At 51.6% G+C, this 17,079-nt stretch overlaps 1 protein-coding gene across 1 annotated transcript in view; it reads left to right on the plus strand.

Annotated features, from left to right (window-relative positions):
- Slc12a3 (solute carrier family 12 (sodium/chloride transporter), member 3) overlaps nt 1-17,079 on the plus strand; it is a 35,129-nt gene that overhangs the window by 16,787 nt on the left and 1,263 nt on the right. The window contains exons 17-24 of the mRNA XM_013027893.1: nt 508-635; nt 1,849-1,931; nt 3,751-3,828; nt 4,626-4,727; nt 6,134-6,245; nt 11,342-11,428; nt 11,752-11,887; nt 13,004-13,071. Coding sequence (XP_012883347.1) covers nt 508-635; nt 1,849-1,931; nt 3,751-3,828; nt 4,626-4,727; nt 6,134-6,245; nt 11,342-11,428; nt 11,752-11,887; nt 13,004-13,071 — 794 coding nt within the window. The remainder of the gene's footprint in view (nt 1-507; nt 636-1,848; nt 1,932-3,750; nt 3,829-4,625; nt 4,728-6,133; nt 6,246-11,341; nt 11,429-11,751; nt 11,888-13,003; nt 13,072-17,079) is intronic.

A 17,079-nucleotide genomic window follows, 5' to 3' on the forward strand; every position in this document is an offset into this window, starting at 1 on the left:
TTTTTGTCGGTCATGGGGCTTGAACTCTGGGCCTGGGTGCTGTCCCTCAGCTCTTCAGCTCAAGGCGAGCGCTCTACCATTTGAGCTACAGTGCCATTTCCAGTTTTCTGGTGGTTTATTGCAGATAAGAGTTTTACGGACTTTCCTGCTTGGGCTGGCTTTGAACCGTGATCCTCAGATCTCAGCTTCCTGAGTAGCTAGGATGACAGGTGTGAGACACCGTACTCTGCTCAAAAATCAAATTTCTTAGAAGAAATGAGTTGTCAGCAAAGCAGGGCTGGGAAAATGTCATCCCTTGGCCAGGCTTGGGGAGCCACAGGGACAGGGGCGGCTCCCACACTAGCTGCACCTTCTGTGGCATGTCCAGGCAGACCCAACTCTGGAGGGGGTTGTGTCTCCTGAGCCCCGGCAGGTCACCTGGAAGGAAGCTGCGCTGAGGGAGAGCCACAACCTGATCACAGAACGGACCCCCAGCCTTAGCTGCCTGCCCTGCCCTCCTGACCTTCCCCACTTCCCCAACCCTGGCAGGCTGCAGGTCTGGGGAGACTGAAGCCCAACATTCTGGTGGTGGGGTTCAAGAAGAACTGGCAGTCGGTTCACCCAGCCACGGTGGAGGACTACATTGACATCATACAGTGAGTGGGGCAGAGACGGCAGGGCCAGAATCTGTTGATGTGGCCCATGGGGCTTCCTAGAACTGGGGAGGGGGGAGGAGCAGCGGGGACCATGAGAAGTTGACTTCCATTTGCTCAAGGCTGAACAGGAAGCAGGTTGTGTGTGTGTGTGTGTGTGTGTGTGTGTGTGTGTGTTGTGTGTGTGTATGTGTATGTGTGTGTGTGTCCCATTCTGACCTATGGGGCCATGGACAACAAACAAGTTCAGCAGGGAGCTGGCAGGGATAAGAGTGAAGTGGACCAGGTGTAGGACAATAAGGAGCAGTGTGGCATCTGGAAAAGCCAGCGCCACTGGCTTTAGCTAATTGCATCCTGAAGCAATGTGGGTCATGTCTTGCCAGAGATTTAGATTTTCCAGAGTAGCTTAAAATCTAGGTGTTTTTGCAAAAGCCTTGTGTCCACCTGTGGCCCCTCAGAAGGCCCAGGCCCAGCTCAGACCTCTGAGTTTGGTTCATGTTCCACGGATGAAGCCAGGCCCCAGGACTGAGCTCCCTGTGGGTTTCAGAACAGACTCCCATCCCTGTTTTCCTCCAGCTCTGTGCGAGGCACAGTCCACAGGCAGCTGGCCTGGGCTGCTTTCTTGCCTCCATGCTGCATGGAAAATTGACACTGTTAAGAACTACCAGGCCAAGGGCTGAGGCCCTGGGACCTGCTTCCAGGTCTGCTGTTTACCAGCATGATTCCAAGGTGGTAGAATCTGGCTCCAGGCTTCCCCAGCTCCTCCATACCTAGGCAGTCCCTAGATGCTTAGCCAGATGAGTCTGACATAATCCATGACTCAGGGCACTGGGTCAGGAAGACAGGAAGTGCGCCTTAAGGGGTCAGAAGCTTTCTAGATGCCCCGTAGCCATTCCTGAATGTGTGTCTGTAGTCCTAGCCGCAAGCTGGCTGCTTGGTGCCTTGTGTGGTGGTTACAAGTGCTTCCCCAGGACTCAGTTGGTATATGGGGCAAGGGGTGGAGGGGATGTGAGATTCCCCAAGTGTATCAGGTGGTTAGGGTATAATTTAGTTTTTCCCCAAGGGATCCTGGGTGACTCTCCCGTTTGGTCTGTGTATTACACAAATGGGGAAACTAAGGCCCTGGTAAGAGAAGGAGTATGGCGGGAGGCATTATGGTCTCTGGGGATCAGGTCACTTCCCAAATGGGAGGCTGAGATCAGCATCCTCATTTCAGCGATGCCTTCGACCTCAACTATGGTGTGTGTGTCCTGAGGATGCGAGACGGCCTCAATATCTCTGAGGTGCTGCAGCCCCACGGTGAGTACGGGCCGTGCCGCCCAGCCCCGCCAACATCTAGAGCAGAGCTGGTGCCCTGGTGGCTCATGCCTGCAATCCTGCCTACTCAGAGGCAGGAAAGTCAGTGAGACTCTTTATCTCTAATTATCCAGAAGTGGAGCTGCGGCTCAAAGTGGTAGAGCCCTAATCTTGAGCAGCAACACTCAAGGACAATACCTAGGCCTTGAGTTCAAACCCCACAACCGACAAGATAAACAACAACTTTCCAGCATCCTGGAAAGTTCTGGAGCCCAAGGTTCTCAAGTAAACCAGGAAAGAGAGGGAAACATTAGTAAGGAATAAAAGGTATCAGAGTCTAGAAAGTCAGCCCTTCGTGGTCCTTCAAGTTTCCAAGCAGAGAGGTGAAGTCCAGACAGGGCAGGGACCCATGCCAGGTCCTGTGTGAGGCCAGGAGCAGGAGGAAGATTGGAACTCAGAGCTCCCTGAATCACCGTCAATGCTTTTGTAATCAGGTGGGATGAAGAGAATCTACTAGAGAGAAGGAAGGGGAAAGAGTAGAGGAGTAAAGACATTGCTCATGTAAAGACATTGGAAATGAAAATATTCACCCAAAGGTCATGGAAACTGGATGTTTTGGGTTCCATAGCTACCTTTGGGGATAGAATTGGGATGTTTTACATATGTGTGCATGAGGCTGGGCATAGTGATGCCCGTCTGTGATCCCAGTTACTCAGGAGGCAGAGATCGGGAGGATTGATGTTTGAGGCCAGCTTAGATAAAAAGAGGATGGAGGTTTGAGGCCAGTTTAGGTAATAGTTACCTAGACATCATATTAACAAGTATGCAGGCATAATGGGCCATTCCTGTAGTCACAGCTACTTGGAAAGTGTACTTAGGAGAATCGCAGGCCAAGGCTGTCCCCAGGCAAAAAGCAAAAGTCTCTCTGAAAAATAACTAAAGTTAAAAGGGGTGGAGGGGGTCTATCTGAAGTGGTAGAGCATCTGCCTCCATAGCACAAACCTCAAATCCCAGTACTGCCAAAAAAGAAAAAAAAAAGCCATGCATAACAGTGTAGACTCTTAATTGGTACTATTTAGAAGTGTGAAAGAAATAAAATAGTGGGGAGAGGGTGTCTCACACCTATAATCCTACCTACTCAGGAGGCTGAGATTTGAGGATCATGGTTCAAAGCCAGCCCAGGCAGGAAAGTCCTTGAGACTCTTATCTCCAATAAACCACTAGAAAACCAGAAGTGGCTCAAAGGGTAGAGCGCTTGCCTTGCTCTGAAGAGTTCAGGGACAGCACCCAGGCCCAGAGTTCAAGGCCCACAACCAACCAAAAAAGAAATAAAAATAAAATACACAAAGACAAACGAGTGGCTGGAAGGACCCTGGCAGGTGGGATCTGCAGACTGACTGTCACCGGGCTGAGGCTTGCCCAGCCCACAGCAGCTGGGCAGTAGAAATCTGTACCCACCACTCTGGGCACGGGGCTATACCAAGGACCAAACAAAGCATTCATTCGTTCCTGGTGTGGATGCTGCAGAGGACAAGGCCGATGCACAGAGGTACAGAGGCGGCAGGATGGAACGGTATCCTGGGGGGAAGGAGCAGCATGCATGGGTGCGGCAGGCTCAGGAGGGCAGGGCTGAGAGATGGAGCAGCCTGGATCCTGCACCCTCCACCCCTGCCCCAAGGTGGGAAGGAGCAGAGCCTGCCCTGAGCCTCAGGAACCCCGGAGGAGGAGGACTTTCCTTTTGGTGCTAGGGGAGCCTCAGGAGATGAGGAACCTAGAGGTACCAGGCAAGATCATGCAGACCCAACGGCACCCTCTTCTGCAGTTAATCCTGTGTTTGACCCAGCGGAGGATGGTAGAGCCACAAGCAAGAGTGGGGCGGGGCCTTCTGCGTCTGGCACAGGTCAGTCCCCACACTGGGAGGTTTCAGGGTGCTCCGCCCTATGGGGATCCCTCTGGAGGGGTCTAGCCACAGTTAAGAGATTGCTAGCCACGAAACTGGGCACTGGTGGTTCAAGGCTATAATCCTAGCTACTCAGGAGGCTGAGATCTGAGGATCACAGTTCAAAGCCAGGCCAGGCAGGAAAGTGTGTGACTCTTATCTACAATTAACCACCAGAAAACCTGAAGTGGCGCTGTGGCTCAAGTGGTAGAGTGCTAGCCTTGGGCAGCTTAGGGACAGCACCCAGGCCCAGAGTTCAAGCCCCATGACCACCACCACCACCAACAAAAGATTGCCAGCCACGGACTGAGGAGGTAACTCAGTGGTAGTATTTGTCTAGCATGTATGAGGCCCTGGGTTCTATTCCTAGCATCCTTCCACCCCAACTGCCCTTCCAAAAACAAGATTGCTGGCACTGTCTCTCACCCATATCCTGCAGGTGGTGGCAGGAACAGGAGAATCTATGGCAGGTTCAAGGGCATCCCGTGATATTTGTAAGGGGTACAGGGGTGTTCAAGAGAAGGAAGGGCATGCCCCCTATCAAATGCTCCCAGCACTCCCCCAAGGAGGGGGAGAGTAGGAGAGGCATCCAGGACCAGGTTCCTGCCAATCTAAGTTGGCACCACAAGGGGCATCAGGTCTACCCAGGTTTCCCCATTGCTGCCCCTGTGCCCCGATGATGTAAGGCCACAGGCGCTGCTTTCACGCAAGGCCTGGCGTGGAAAGTGCTGCTCTGACCAGCTGCCTCCCTCCTGCAGTGGACGCCGAGGCCCTTGTGCAGGAGGAGCAGGCCCGCACCATCTTCCAGTCGGGGCAGGGCACGAAGACCGTGGACATCTACTGGCTCTTTGATGATGGAGGTCAGGCCCCTGAGCCCATCCTGGCTCTGGCTGCCTTTCCCGGGCTGCTCTGGTGGCTAAGACCCAGAATCCAGCAGAGGGGATAACCAAGACCCTCGGCCAGGTTAAGGGGAACTGGGCTGGGCCCCACTCTCTGGCATCCAGCTTTTCAGCTGTAGAAATGAAGTCCCCTGAGTAGAGGAGCTGAGGGCAACAGGAACTAGAACCTTCTGACTGGTTGACCTTGGAAGTTGGGGCCTGTAAATGGGGAAGCTGATTGGATGATGGGAAAGTGTAGGAATGCTCCCAGAAACACCTTCACCAGCTCATCTTAAAGCAAGACTTTTGAGCTTTACCTTTCCAGCTTTTGATAGAGCCAGAGAAAAAATGTCTCAGCACAATGGAGTGCAATCAACCCCAGATCCATGGGTTTTACATCCATGGATTCAGCTAGTCTCAGAGTGGAAGGATTCAGAGAAAATCAAATTGTCTAAGCCCTTTGCACTGCCCTACATTGCAGTATGAAGAAGCTTTAGCACCAGGCACTGAGTGGCTCACGCCTGCAATCCTAGCTACTTAGAAGGCTGAGATCTGAGGATCATGGTTCAAAGCCAACTGGGGCAGCAAAGTCCATGAGGTTCTTATCTCCAATGAACCACCAAAGTCGTAGAGCACTAGCCTTGAGCAAAAAACTCAGGGCCAGTGCCCAGACCCTGAGTTCAAGCCCCATGGCTAACAGAGAGCGACAGAGAGACAGAGAGAGACAGAGACAGAGAGACAGAGTAACAGAGAGACAGAGAGAGGGAGAGCACTCACCATGTGGGGGTGCTGTTCAGTACTACACCCCAGTCACAGGGACTCTGGGACAGCTGTTAGGGGACAGGGGACAGCTGTGGCCTTGGCTGGGAGGCCCAGTCTCTGCCATGCCTACAGCTGACTCTATTCTAACTGTGAGAGCCAATGTCAGCTGAGCACTTGCTCCATACGTGGCTGACCCCAGGGGCTCCCAGGGCTAACCAGACACCATCTCCTTCTTTGTCAAGGGAAAGGAGGATCCAGGATGAGGCACTAGATATACAGTGGCTGGCCCTCAGCCTCAGTGGAGAGATGACAGGCAGGCCAGGGTCAAGGGTCAGGGAGCAGGATCCCATTCATTAGTCAGATATTCTGTTTTTAGCAAATCCCAGTGATCCACTTGTTTGCGTGAAGATCCCCATTATTCCATACCAGCTTGTTCAGAGCACTGGGCCAAATAAACCTGGATCACTGTGGCAATCAGGGTTTAGTTAGGGAGCTCTTACACAGGCAAGGGAACTGAGGCCCAGCAAAGAGCAGGGTTTTCCTGTGGCAGGATGGACAGGGGACCCACCTTATTGACCTCTCTCCTGAGTACTTTCCTCTTGTCTCTGGGGGCCCCTCCGTGCCAGGACTCACCCTCCTCATCCCCTACCTCCTCCGCCGCAAGAAGAGGTGGAGCAAGTGCAGGGTCCGGGTGTTCGTCGGGGGCCAGATCAACAGGATGGACCAGGAGAGAAAGGCGTAAGTAGACAGGCCGGCTGGGGTCACATCCGCCAGCCCCTCGGCCCCCAGACAGGCCTGGGATTGTCCCAGGTCACAGCTGTGGTGACCTGGGCTCTACAGAGCAGGCCTCTTTTCCTTTCTGGTGTGTTCTGAATCTTCTGGAGAGAAGTGATTTTTTTTTTAATGTGTGTGTCAATGGTTAGGCTCGAACTCTGTCTTACGGTCTCTCTTGGCTTTTTGGCTCATGGTTGGCACTCAACCAATTGAACCTTGTACTTCTGGCTTTCTGCTAGTGAGTCGGAGTTAAGAGTCTCATGGGCTTTTCTCCCTGGAGTTGGCTTTGAACTGTGATCCTCTCAGATCTTAGCCTTCTGACTAGCTAGGATGACAGGCATGAGCCACCAGCACCTGGCATATGTATGACTTTTAATTCTCCTTTAATTCTGTAGCCAACTGGATGAGAGGTCTTAGGTTCATGTTGTTCTGTGCTTCTGCTTCTGCCTAAACAAAAGCAGCAGGCCTGGGCTTGAAGGCTTGGCAGACAACACCCTCTGGCTGGAATTAAATGACTCTGGCTTATTTATGTGGGTTTTAATTGCTACCTCTTTCTAGCAAGAGGTGCTGTGGGTTCTATTTTCCTTTAGATTATAACATAAGATTTCCTTCTCTAAGTATATTTGTCCATTTCCATTATTATAACAATAGGAAGAAAAGAGGAAGCCAGGCACTGGTAATTCACACCTGCAATACTAGCTACTCAGGAAGCTCAGATCTGAGGATCATGGTTCAAAGCCAGTCTGTGAGATTTGTGTCTCCAATTAACTACCAAAAGAAGTAGAAGTGTGGCTCAAGTGGTAGAGCATTAGCCTTGAGAAAAAGAAGCACCACCCAGCCCTAGGCTGACATAAAAAAAAAAAGAAAAAGAAAACAGAAGAAGAAGAAAGATTTAGCTTACAGTTCTGGTGCAAGGTAAGGGCCCCCAGGTGACATAGGGCAGCATGTGACAGAGACAGAGAGCATGTGTCTGGCCTCTTTCTCCTTATAAAGCCACCAGAATTCCACTGTGGGGATTCTGATGACTTTTTCCAATCCCGCTCACTTCCCATAGGCCCCACACTAACCCCTCTGGCACCTCACACAGAGGATTAAATTGCAACCTGAGCTCAAACCATATTCAAATCGTAAGTCACAATGTGAGCTGATTTAAACAGACTCGAAAGTAAATAGTGAAACAGGTAGCATACTGGCGTGGTGTTGGCAGGAGCTGGGCAGGTGGAGCTGAGCAACTGTGGCTTTAGAACAAGGTCAAGTGAGGTCAAAAAGTGGTAGAAAAACGAGAGGGGGGTAACAATGTTCAACAAGAAATGTACTCACTGCCTTACTTATGTAACTGGAACCCCTCTGTACAAACCTTTACAATAAAATAAAAATAAAATAAAATTTAAAAGAAAGTCAGGTGAATGTGGGCGCCAGTGGCTCACACCTGTAATCCTAGCTGCTCAGGAGGCTGAGATCTAAGGATTTCGATTCGAAGCCAGCCAGGGCAGGAAAGTCTGTGAGACTCTTATCTCCAATGAATCACCAAAAAGGGCTCAAGTGGTAGAGTGCTAACATTTAGCAAGAAAACTCAGGGACAGTGTCCAAGCCCTGAGTTGAAGCCACACAACTGGCGCGCGCGCACACACACACACACACACACACACACACACAGAAAATTAGGTGAGGTGGTTTGTAGCCAGAGAGAAGAATCCTGCCCAGCCTCTAGAGCCCTCTGCAGCCATACTAGCCTGGCTACCCCAGAGCCAGGATAGGAAGGAACCTCTTCCCTCTCCAGGACTGCAACTCTTCTTCCAATCAACCCAGCAGTCCCATCTCTGTGCTCTCCCTGCTGAGGATTTTACCTCTAAAAGGCTTCTTTCCCCCCCAAAAGCCAAGGACAGCATTGCTTGAGGACAGCAGCACCTGGCCTCTGGGCTCTCCAAAAGTAAACAAGCTAAGAAGGCCTGAGTCTCAGTCTCCGCTTCCCAGGCAACAGCTGGGCCTCCTGAGACTGGCTGAGCTCAAGGCCATCGTACATTGAGCAACAGTGTGTCCTTCATGTGAAGAACTCCTTAGCCACCCAACTGGTTCTTACTGAGTCACATGATCTGCCTTCTCCATAACCCAGCCTTCCGGTTCTGCCATTACCTGCACAGCAAGACAAGGCTGCCTGTTAGGATCCATCCTGCCCATCCCAGGGGCCCACGTGGAGGCAGGCAGGCACAGGAGAAAGATTATTATAAGGTTTATTAGAGGGGCCATATCGCCCCCTGGAGAGGGAGCAATATGGCTTCTGCCCCATCCAGGTGGGTCACTCTGGGGTTAGTGGGGTCAGGTACTCTGCAGGTGCAGGTGTTCTGGGCAAAGAGAGGAAGTGGGAGCTATCCTGGTAGGAACTCTAGGGTTGGGAGGAGCTCAGGTCTGGGTAGAGCTGAGGACTAGGTGGGAATAATGCTAACATTCTCTCACTTTGTTTAATAATAATAATAATAATATCTAGGGGTACTGGCCGGGAGTATGGATGGAGGTCATTTCTTTGGAGCTACTTCCTGTTATAAATGGGCAAAGTAGTCAGGGGTCCCTGATTTGTTGCTTGGCTGATACTGTCTAAGAAGTATTTGCTTGGCAGTTTGTTTGGTAAAGGTCCTCATCTTTCCCATGTTTTTATCTAAATAACATATTAGTTATTCCCATGTTAGCTGTCTAAATTCCCATGTTAGTTATCTAAAATGCAAGGCGCAGAACGAGTCGAGTAGCTCTAGAGTTCAGGGGACAGGGTCCCAGGGAGCTTGAGATTTCACATCCCCACCTCTGACTCTAAAAACTCAGGCATGCTCACTACCTGAGGGGCAGGTTGACTCCACCTCCCAGAGCTTTTTTGAGATTTACCTTGATGCCAAGATGGCACAATCAGGTGGTCAATGGTAGATAGTAGAGAGAGCTCAAGATTTAAGCAACAACAAGCAGAATTTAATAGAATCTCCATGTTTAAACAAATAACAAGGGCTGGGAAGGTGGCTCAGTGGTAGAGTGCTTGCCTTGCATGTATCAGGCCCTGGGTTCGATTCCTCAGCACCACATAAACAGAAAAAGCTGGAAGTGGCACTGTGGCTCAAGTGGTAGAGCATTAGCCTTGAACTGAAGAGCTGAGGGATAGTGCCCAGGCCCAGAGTTCAGGCCCCAGGACCGACAAAAAAAAAGACAAGAATAAAAAACCTTTTAACTGAAGTTCCTCTTTAAAACAATGTGATAATCCTTTGAGACTTTTGCTAATGCCCAAACCTCATGACCTTCCTTGGAGTTTAAACTTAAACTCAGCCATTTTTTTTTACATTATGATGACAGTTTTTGTCTTAACAAGTTTATATACATACATACACTTTTTTTTTTGCCACTCCTGGGCATTGAATTCAGGGCCTGAGCACTGTCCCTGAGCTTCTTTTGCTCAAGGTTAGTTCTTTACCACTTAAGCCACATTCAGAGATGGGGATAATGCTAACACTGCCCACAGATATGCTTTCAAATCCTCCGTTCCCAGGTTCAGCAGCCAGCATAGCTTGACTACAGGGCCCAAGCTGTTCCTAAAGACTGTGTTCCGCCCCTGTTCCCATACTTATAACTTTACTTACCTTGGAGGCCAGGGGTCCCTAACCCTAATGGGCACTTCAGCACCATGTGGGCCTTACCCAATCACGTCCTGCCCAGTGGGCCTGACCCAATCACGTTCTGACTCAGTGGTAAACTCAGGCAGGTGTGCTGCTGTGAAGACTCCTTTGTGTATAATTCCCCCGCCCTACCTCCTTTACCCAGCATGCACCATCCAGCTGGATCATTACCTCCTCGGGGGAACATTTCTTTGTTGTTGTTGGCCATGGAGCTTAAACTCAGCACCTGGGCACTGTTCCTGAGCTTTTTTGCTCGAGGCAAGCACTCTACCAGTTTGAGCCACAGTGCGACTTCCAGTTTTCTGGTGGTTAATTAGAGTAAGAGCTTCATGGACTTTCTTGCCTGGGCTGGCTTCAAATTGTGGCCCTCAGATCTCAGCCTCCTGAGTAGCTAGGATCACAGGCATGAGCCATCGGCTCCCTGTTGGTATAACCTCCTCTGTGAGGTCTTCCCTAACAGCTACTACCATGCTTGTGCCCGTACATTGTTTGGCCCTGCCTGCTGCTTCTGATTCTCAGTTTCTATTACCTTTATTTCCTCCGTCACTTTTATTGTATAGTATTTTATTTTTATTTTGGTGATACTAGGGTTTGAACTAAGGGCCTTGCCCTTGTTAGGCTGGTGCTTTTACTTTTAGATTGTTTTTTGGATAGAGTCTCACTAACATTTTGCCTGGGCTTCCAAGAGCCCTGATCCTCTTACAGAGCTGAGATTACAGGCATGAGCTACCATACCTGCCCCTTTGGTCTCTCTTTCCCTTTTCAACTTTCCCCATCCTTAGGCCTTTGTTAGTCTAAGTGTGGTTCACAACCCAGTAACATCCTGGGATGTCATTTAGAAATGGAGCATGCTAATTGGGGATTCGGATTCTGGGAAGCCTAATCTAAGAGGACTGAAATCTAGGCATGAGTTAGACAAACGTTGAGACCCTATCTCACAGAAAAAGGGCTAGAGGCATGGCTCAGTGGTAGAGCACTTGCTAGGCAAGATCTTCCCAAGGCCAAACCCTAATACTGCCAGGAAAAAAGAAGAAGAAGAAAAAGGATGAGAAGGAGGAGGAAGAGGAAGAAGAGCAGAATCCCAGACCTGGCCCAGATCAGCTGATCGGAAGCTATATTAACATTGACACATTAAAATCTGAGCTGCAGTGGAACAGGAATGGCATGCGATACGAGATACTTGGGGAAATTTTGGTCAACTGTGTTCTTCGTATCACTCGTTACTGAATGGCTTACTATACTGGGATTTCTTACTGTCTGCCCTGGTCCTGTGTGAGAAAGTCACTTCCACCAGGGAGGGGTGGGATCGATTCTGCTCAGAGCTACAAACTCAGCTTAGTACAAGTTAACTGAATGAATGAGGCAATGAATGAATTAACACGCTTTTAAGACTCCCCATCTGTTCTGCAGGATCATTTCTCTGTTGAGCAAGTTCCGGCTGGGGTTCCACGAAGTACATGTCCTTCCTGATATCAACCAGAAGCCTCGGGCTGAGCAGTGAGTTCTCTGTGATTGGTCCCAGGCAGCAGGGACATTCCCTCTGCCCGCTGCCCCCTTGCTCTAGCCCCAATACTCCTTTGCTACTCCTTACCTGGGCCAGACATGCTGTACCTCAAGGTCTGTGCCCAGGAACTCAGGCTGGGGCCCAGTCACAGTGCCCTCCTTCTGAGTGGAGGTAGAGTCCAGGTGAGTCAGGGCAGCTCAGAGCACCAGAGCAGGATTCTACACAGAAGCCACTGGGATATAAATGCCCTCATGGGGCCCCTCACCCTCCTCCATGGGGCATCTTACCTTCCTCGCTTTGCCTCTCTTTTCCACAGCATCAAACGATTTGAAGACATGCTGGCACCCTTCCGCCTGAATGACGGCTTTAAGGACGAGGCCACGGTTGCCGAGATGAGGCGGGATTGTCCCTGGAAGATCTCGGATGAGGAGATGAACAAGAACAGAGTCAAGGTGCAGAGGAGGGAGGCCATGTCCCTGTATCTTGAGCTTCCTGAGCCCCTCCTCTTGATCCTCACCCCGCTTCCCCCTGGGGGTCCTGTGGAGCTCACTGTCATCGCTCCAAGAGATTTTAGCTCCCTGCCCCTTCAGTGTCTGGAGTCCTCCCTTTCCTCCCCATTTCTGGGAGTCTGGTGGAAGGGCTTCATGATACAGGGCTTGTTCCTCAAAGCTCCCTCCGTCACCCTAGATGGAGCCCAATGCCAGGGCCTATTCTTCCCTAGACAACATAGCCAGGAATCTGGTAAAGGCTGGGAGAGGTGTGGGCATGGCGGGGGGACTTAACATGTCACCTTTTTAAAGTGGAGTAAGGAGCCAAGAGGCTGATTCTGCTCCTGTGAGCCCTACACCCGTGGTTCTCCACTGAGGGTGATTCTCCCATCTCCCAAGATAGTTGTCTTCCTGTTGAAACATTTCTGACCACCACAGCTGTGTGTCATGTGTGGGTGTCACTGAACATCCCCTGTCAGTAGGGAGAGGATTCCTGTCCATCTGCTTACTCCCCCCCCCCCAGTCTTCCAGTCTCTAAAACAGGTGTCCGCCTACTATCAGACCCTGAGCATCAGACATTTCTGAACGATTTGAGACAGCCTCCAGGCTCAGGACTCCAGTCCAGCCCTACGCAGGCTCTGGAGAATTCCCCGAGCCATTGGGCAGAGCCTGGGGCCCCAGGTATTCACGTTGCTGGCTGGCCTTTTGGAAAATGCAACATGTGTGTCATATCCAGAGGAAGTTCACTCCAGAGCCTAGCATAGTGTCACAGATGGGGCAGAGTCCCTTCTGTCATTCACACAGAACATTCTCTGGGTACCAGGGGCCCAGGCTGTCTCTGCTAGAAAAGCTGTTCCTCTTCCCACCATCCTGCTGGTTGTGACAATAATCAGGCAAGGAATGAGATGGAGGATGCTCCTGAAGGAGGTGGACTTGGAGCTCAGTTACCAGGAGGGTCCCTCTTTTCCTGGGGGAAGAAGTGTCTGCAAGCAGGCAGAAGAACTAGACCATCCCCTGGGTAGGATTGACAGGGCTCAGTCATGGATGCACCCAGTGACAGACCCATCTCTCCCGGCCCAGTCCCTTCGGCAGGTGAGGCTGAACGAGATTCTGCTGGATTATTCCAGAGATGCAGCGCTGGTGGTCATGTAAGTAGTCGGGCAGGCAGGAGGCGCGGCCTGTCAGGGTGAGCAGGACAGCAGCCCTGGAAAGGGCCAGGAAGGGCTGCAGCAGTAGGGCCGGCAGCTCCTGTCAAACCCAGCCTAGGCAGACTCTCAGCGCCTGGCCAGCCATGCCCCTGCTTCACACCTCTGCCCAAGTGCAAGCTGGCACAGGCCTAGGGCCTCATGGGTGCTAGGCATTGCTGGCCATCTCTCTCTGCTGTTCTTTCCTTGTTTACTGCCCTTTTTCCCCCCTGCCAGATATGCTTGGCAGAGGGAGCGCCTGGCACAGACCAGAAGCAAAGCAAGGCCTGTTGGTCAGGAATTGTCTAACTCTCTTTGGCCACAGGCCATCCCCAGCTCGAATAAGAGTGACAGCCACACAGCTTCACCTGAACCCACATCCAGATCCTGGCTGCCCCTCTGTGGGTGTTGGCCAAGGCAGGGCACAGAGCGGGTCTCGGTGTGATTCTGCTCTCTGAGGCCAGCAGAAAGAACACAGCCAGCCCAGGCCCTCCGAGGCCCCAGCTCGGGGCAAGGGTCTTCCCCAAGACATGTAATGGCCTTTCTCACTTCCTGAGGCCACTGCCTGGGAATTCTGAGGACAGCTACGAGCCTGCCGCTTGGATTCAAGATGTGCAGTGGAACTTCCAGGGCCTCTGCCAGCTAGAAGTGTGCTGTTTGCCAACGATCAAGGAGGCAGCTGTGGTTCCCCTTTTCCAGGCCATCTCCCCCACATTCCAGGTCACCTTAGGCATTGGAAAAAGTGTCAAGATGGTGACAGCCAAGGCCTCCATGTGACTGAACAGGCTGTACCCCAGGAAGGGTCCTGGGTTTGTTGTTTTGTTTTTGTTTTTAGCTAGGGGAAGGGGCTGGGTATATCTCAAGTCTCTGGCCAAGCCTAGTAGAGAATATTCAAGAATGTTCCTAGGGTAAGGTGACAGAGGGTGAGGACAGGGTAGGTGTTTGGGGCAGTGGAAACAGCTTCACCTTGGCTGGCTGCTAGACTTCTCCAGGGTGGGGGCCTGGGGTGCGAGCCCACCATGGGCACAGATGTACAGAGCTACCCCTCCCTGGCCCCCCCCCCCCGCCCCCCCCCCCCGCCTCGGCCCCTAGTTTAGATCGCTGAACCAAAGTGCCCCCCCCGCCCTGCTGCCTGTACTCAGAGAAGCATGTGTGCATTTTGACTTGTCCTGAGTTCACTGTGTGGTGAAGTAACCCCCCACACCAGTACCCATCTCTCTGGCCTCAATTTCCCCAATGATCAAAACGGCGTCACTCAAATATTTCTAAGATTCTCTTTCCTGCTGACTTGTGGAGAGTCAGTATCTACCCACCCTTAAACGTGAGTCCATCTCTCAGGCCCGGGGATGAGGAATTTGATCTGCAGAGGTGACCCCACTCTGACTTGCTGGTTTCTTTCACCCCCTCCCACTGTGTACCCCAAGACCTCAGGAAAAGCCAACCTTCACCCATCACCCTTGGGATTAGCAGAGGCCACCACAACATACCTCACCCCACCCTGGCACCCTGGCTAAAGAGAGCCAAACTCTTGGACCAGCTGAGTGGTTACGTGTGGGCACAATTCTGAGCTCCAAGTTGGAGACATACCAGCGTGTCCTCGAGGGCAGCCCCAGGTCAGCTCCACCAGTATGCCAGGGGCAAATTCTGAAATCCCTTCTGATCAAGGGCTGGGGCAGGGCCCAGGATCCAGAAATTGCAAGGACAGAATGACTCCACCAGTGCAGTGACAAGACTTGCATTCTCCAGCTATTTCTAGAGCCTCTTTTTAGAGGCAGCACTTGGTTGTTTGCCAGTCACCAATCAGCAGTTTATCTGGTCACGCCCCCTCCACCCTACCCCACCTCCCACACTGCTCTTTGAGCTAAGCTACCAGCCTGGGAAGGCAGCCCCACAGCCTTTGATTAGACTAAAGGGGAAGTCCGGCCTGGATCAGGCACCTCTTTTTACTGTAGCCAGTTCTCCTCAAAGACAAACAGTAACCCCCAAACAGTGACCGGCAATATTTCCATTCAATGGAGACTCCCCCTTCTCCTTTCTTCTTCCTCCCGCAACTGGGGATAGAATTCAGGGCCTTATATCCCTAGGCAAGCTCTCTACCACTTGAGCCAATACTCCCAGTCATTTTGCTTCATCCTTTATCAGGAGGCTGAGACCTGGTTTTCTGGCAGTTAATTGGAGATAAGAGCCTCATGGATTTTCCTGCTCCCCTAAAAGGGAGGAAGGAGGCTGGATTTTTGAGCCCTTGGCTTGAATTCTATTGCAGGTCTGTTGAAGGTTCCAGACCTAGGTTAGACTCAAGGCTGCCTTTCTTTGTGGCCAAGAGATGTGGTTTTAAACACCAAGTCCCCTTGCTCTAGAATGGCATTATTTCTAGAGGTGATTTCTTTCTTTCTTTTTTTTTTTTTGGTCCAGTCGTTGGGCCTGAACTTTGGGCCTGGGTGCTGTCCCTCAGCTCTTCAGCTCAAGGCTAGCACTCTACCACTTGAGCCACAGCACCACTTCCGGCTTTTTTTCTTTTTGCTTCTGTGGTGCTGAGGAATCGAACCCAGGGCCTCAGGCATGCAAGGCAAGCGCTCTACCCCTGAGCCACCTTCCCATTTCTTAGGCGAGTACATTCTGTGGGCCAGGATGCAGTCACTGATTGATTCTGGGACCAGTTAAAGGCTCCGGCCTTGGAACAGGTGGACAGGCTGCACTGGGGGAGGGAACTTCCTGCTGAAGCCACGCCCCTGTTTTCCCTTGGCCTTTGAAGTCTATGAATTCAGGTCCTGAAAATAATGAATTTCCCAGCAGGGCATCTTCAGCTCCAGGCACCCTGTAAAACCTGGAGAGCAGGCGTTCATGTTCTTTGCAGCCCTTTGCCCTGCACCAAACACTGTCCAACAATGATGACAATTACTTAACAGGATTCTCTTGTTCCCATCACAAGACAACGCTTTCCCAAGTGATGCCTTGATTGTTGTATTTCCCCTGGGACTATGGTTTGAACTCAGAGCCTCTTGATTGGCAGGCAGGGGATCTATCACTTGAGCCAGGCTCCAGCGCCTTTTTGCCTTTCAGTTATTTTTCAGATAAGGCTGTGTTTTCTGTCAAGCTAACTGCACCTTGATCTGCCCAACTATGCTTCCTGTGTGTCTAGGAAGACAGACATGCACCACCATGCTTCGCTTATTGATTGAGACGGGGGATGGGGGGGGTGGGAGGTGGTCTCATTAACTTTTTGCCCAGGTTGAACTCAAATCGTGATTCTCCAAATGGCTGGGATTACAGGCAAGAGCCACCACACCCGGCCTTTTGAGAATGGCCTTTTAAGTCAGTGGCAGCTGTTTGGGGATCTCAGCTGCTCTTAGCAGGGATGGTGGGGGTAGTGAGCAGAAGCAGCTGGCAGGAAGCTCTCAGGTTCAGTGGCAGTCCTCGCTGTGCCCATGCCAGTCCGGCTACCTAGTGAAGGTGGAAAATAACCCCGGTGACAATGGCTGCAGTGTAAGGAAGTGCCTGTGTGTGCCAAGCATGGTGCTGTGCCCGGATATGCTTTGTTTTCTTCAAAGCCTACAGACAGCCTACAAAGCTTGAGATCACCATTGTGATCTGTTAGGAAAGAGGACGCTGAGGCTCAGGGCCAATCAGGCACTTTGCCAGGGCCACGTGGCTGAGGACATAGCAAAGCCATGACTTGGCAGCTTCATGATGCTCGAGCCTGAGCTCTGGACACCCCCCCCCCCCCCTGAGTGGCAGGGAGGCCTCCAGGTCGCCACCTTCTCCAGTTGGGAGTCAGGATGGGCCCCGCCTGTCCCCAGGGCTGAGTCCCATCCAGGGCACCTTGGCTTCTCCTGGCACTAGCTGGGGCTGGGAGATCCTGCTTTCCCCAGCAGCTGAGAGCCATGCAGTTCCGTCTTTGGAATTCTAAGCTGGTAGAAAAGCCACATCCTGAAATAGGAAAACATGACCCGCCAGTGTTCCCAGGCCATCTTG

The sequence above is a fragment of the Dipodomys ordii genome, unplaced genomic scaffold (genome assembly GCF_000151885.1).
Source record: "Dipodomys ordii isolate 6190 unplaced genomic scaffold, Dord_2.0 Scaffold106, whole genome shotgun sequence".
Classification (NCBI taxonomy): Eukaryota; Metazoa; Chordata; class Mammalia; order Rodentia; family Heteromyidae; genus Dipodomys; species Dipodomys ordii.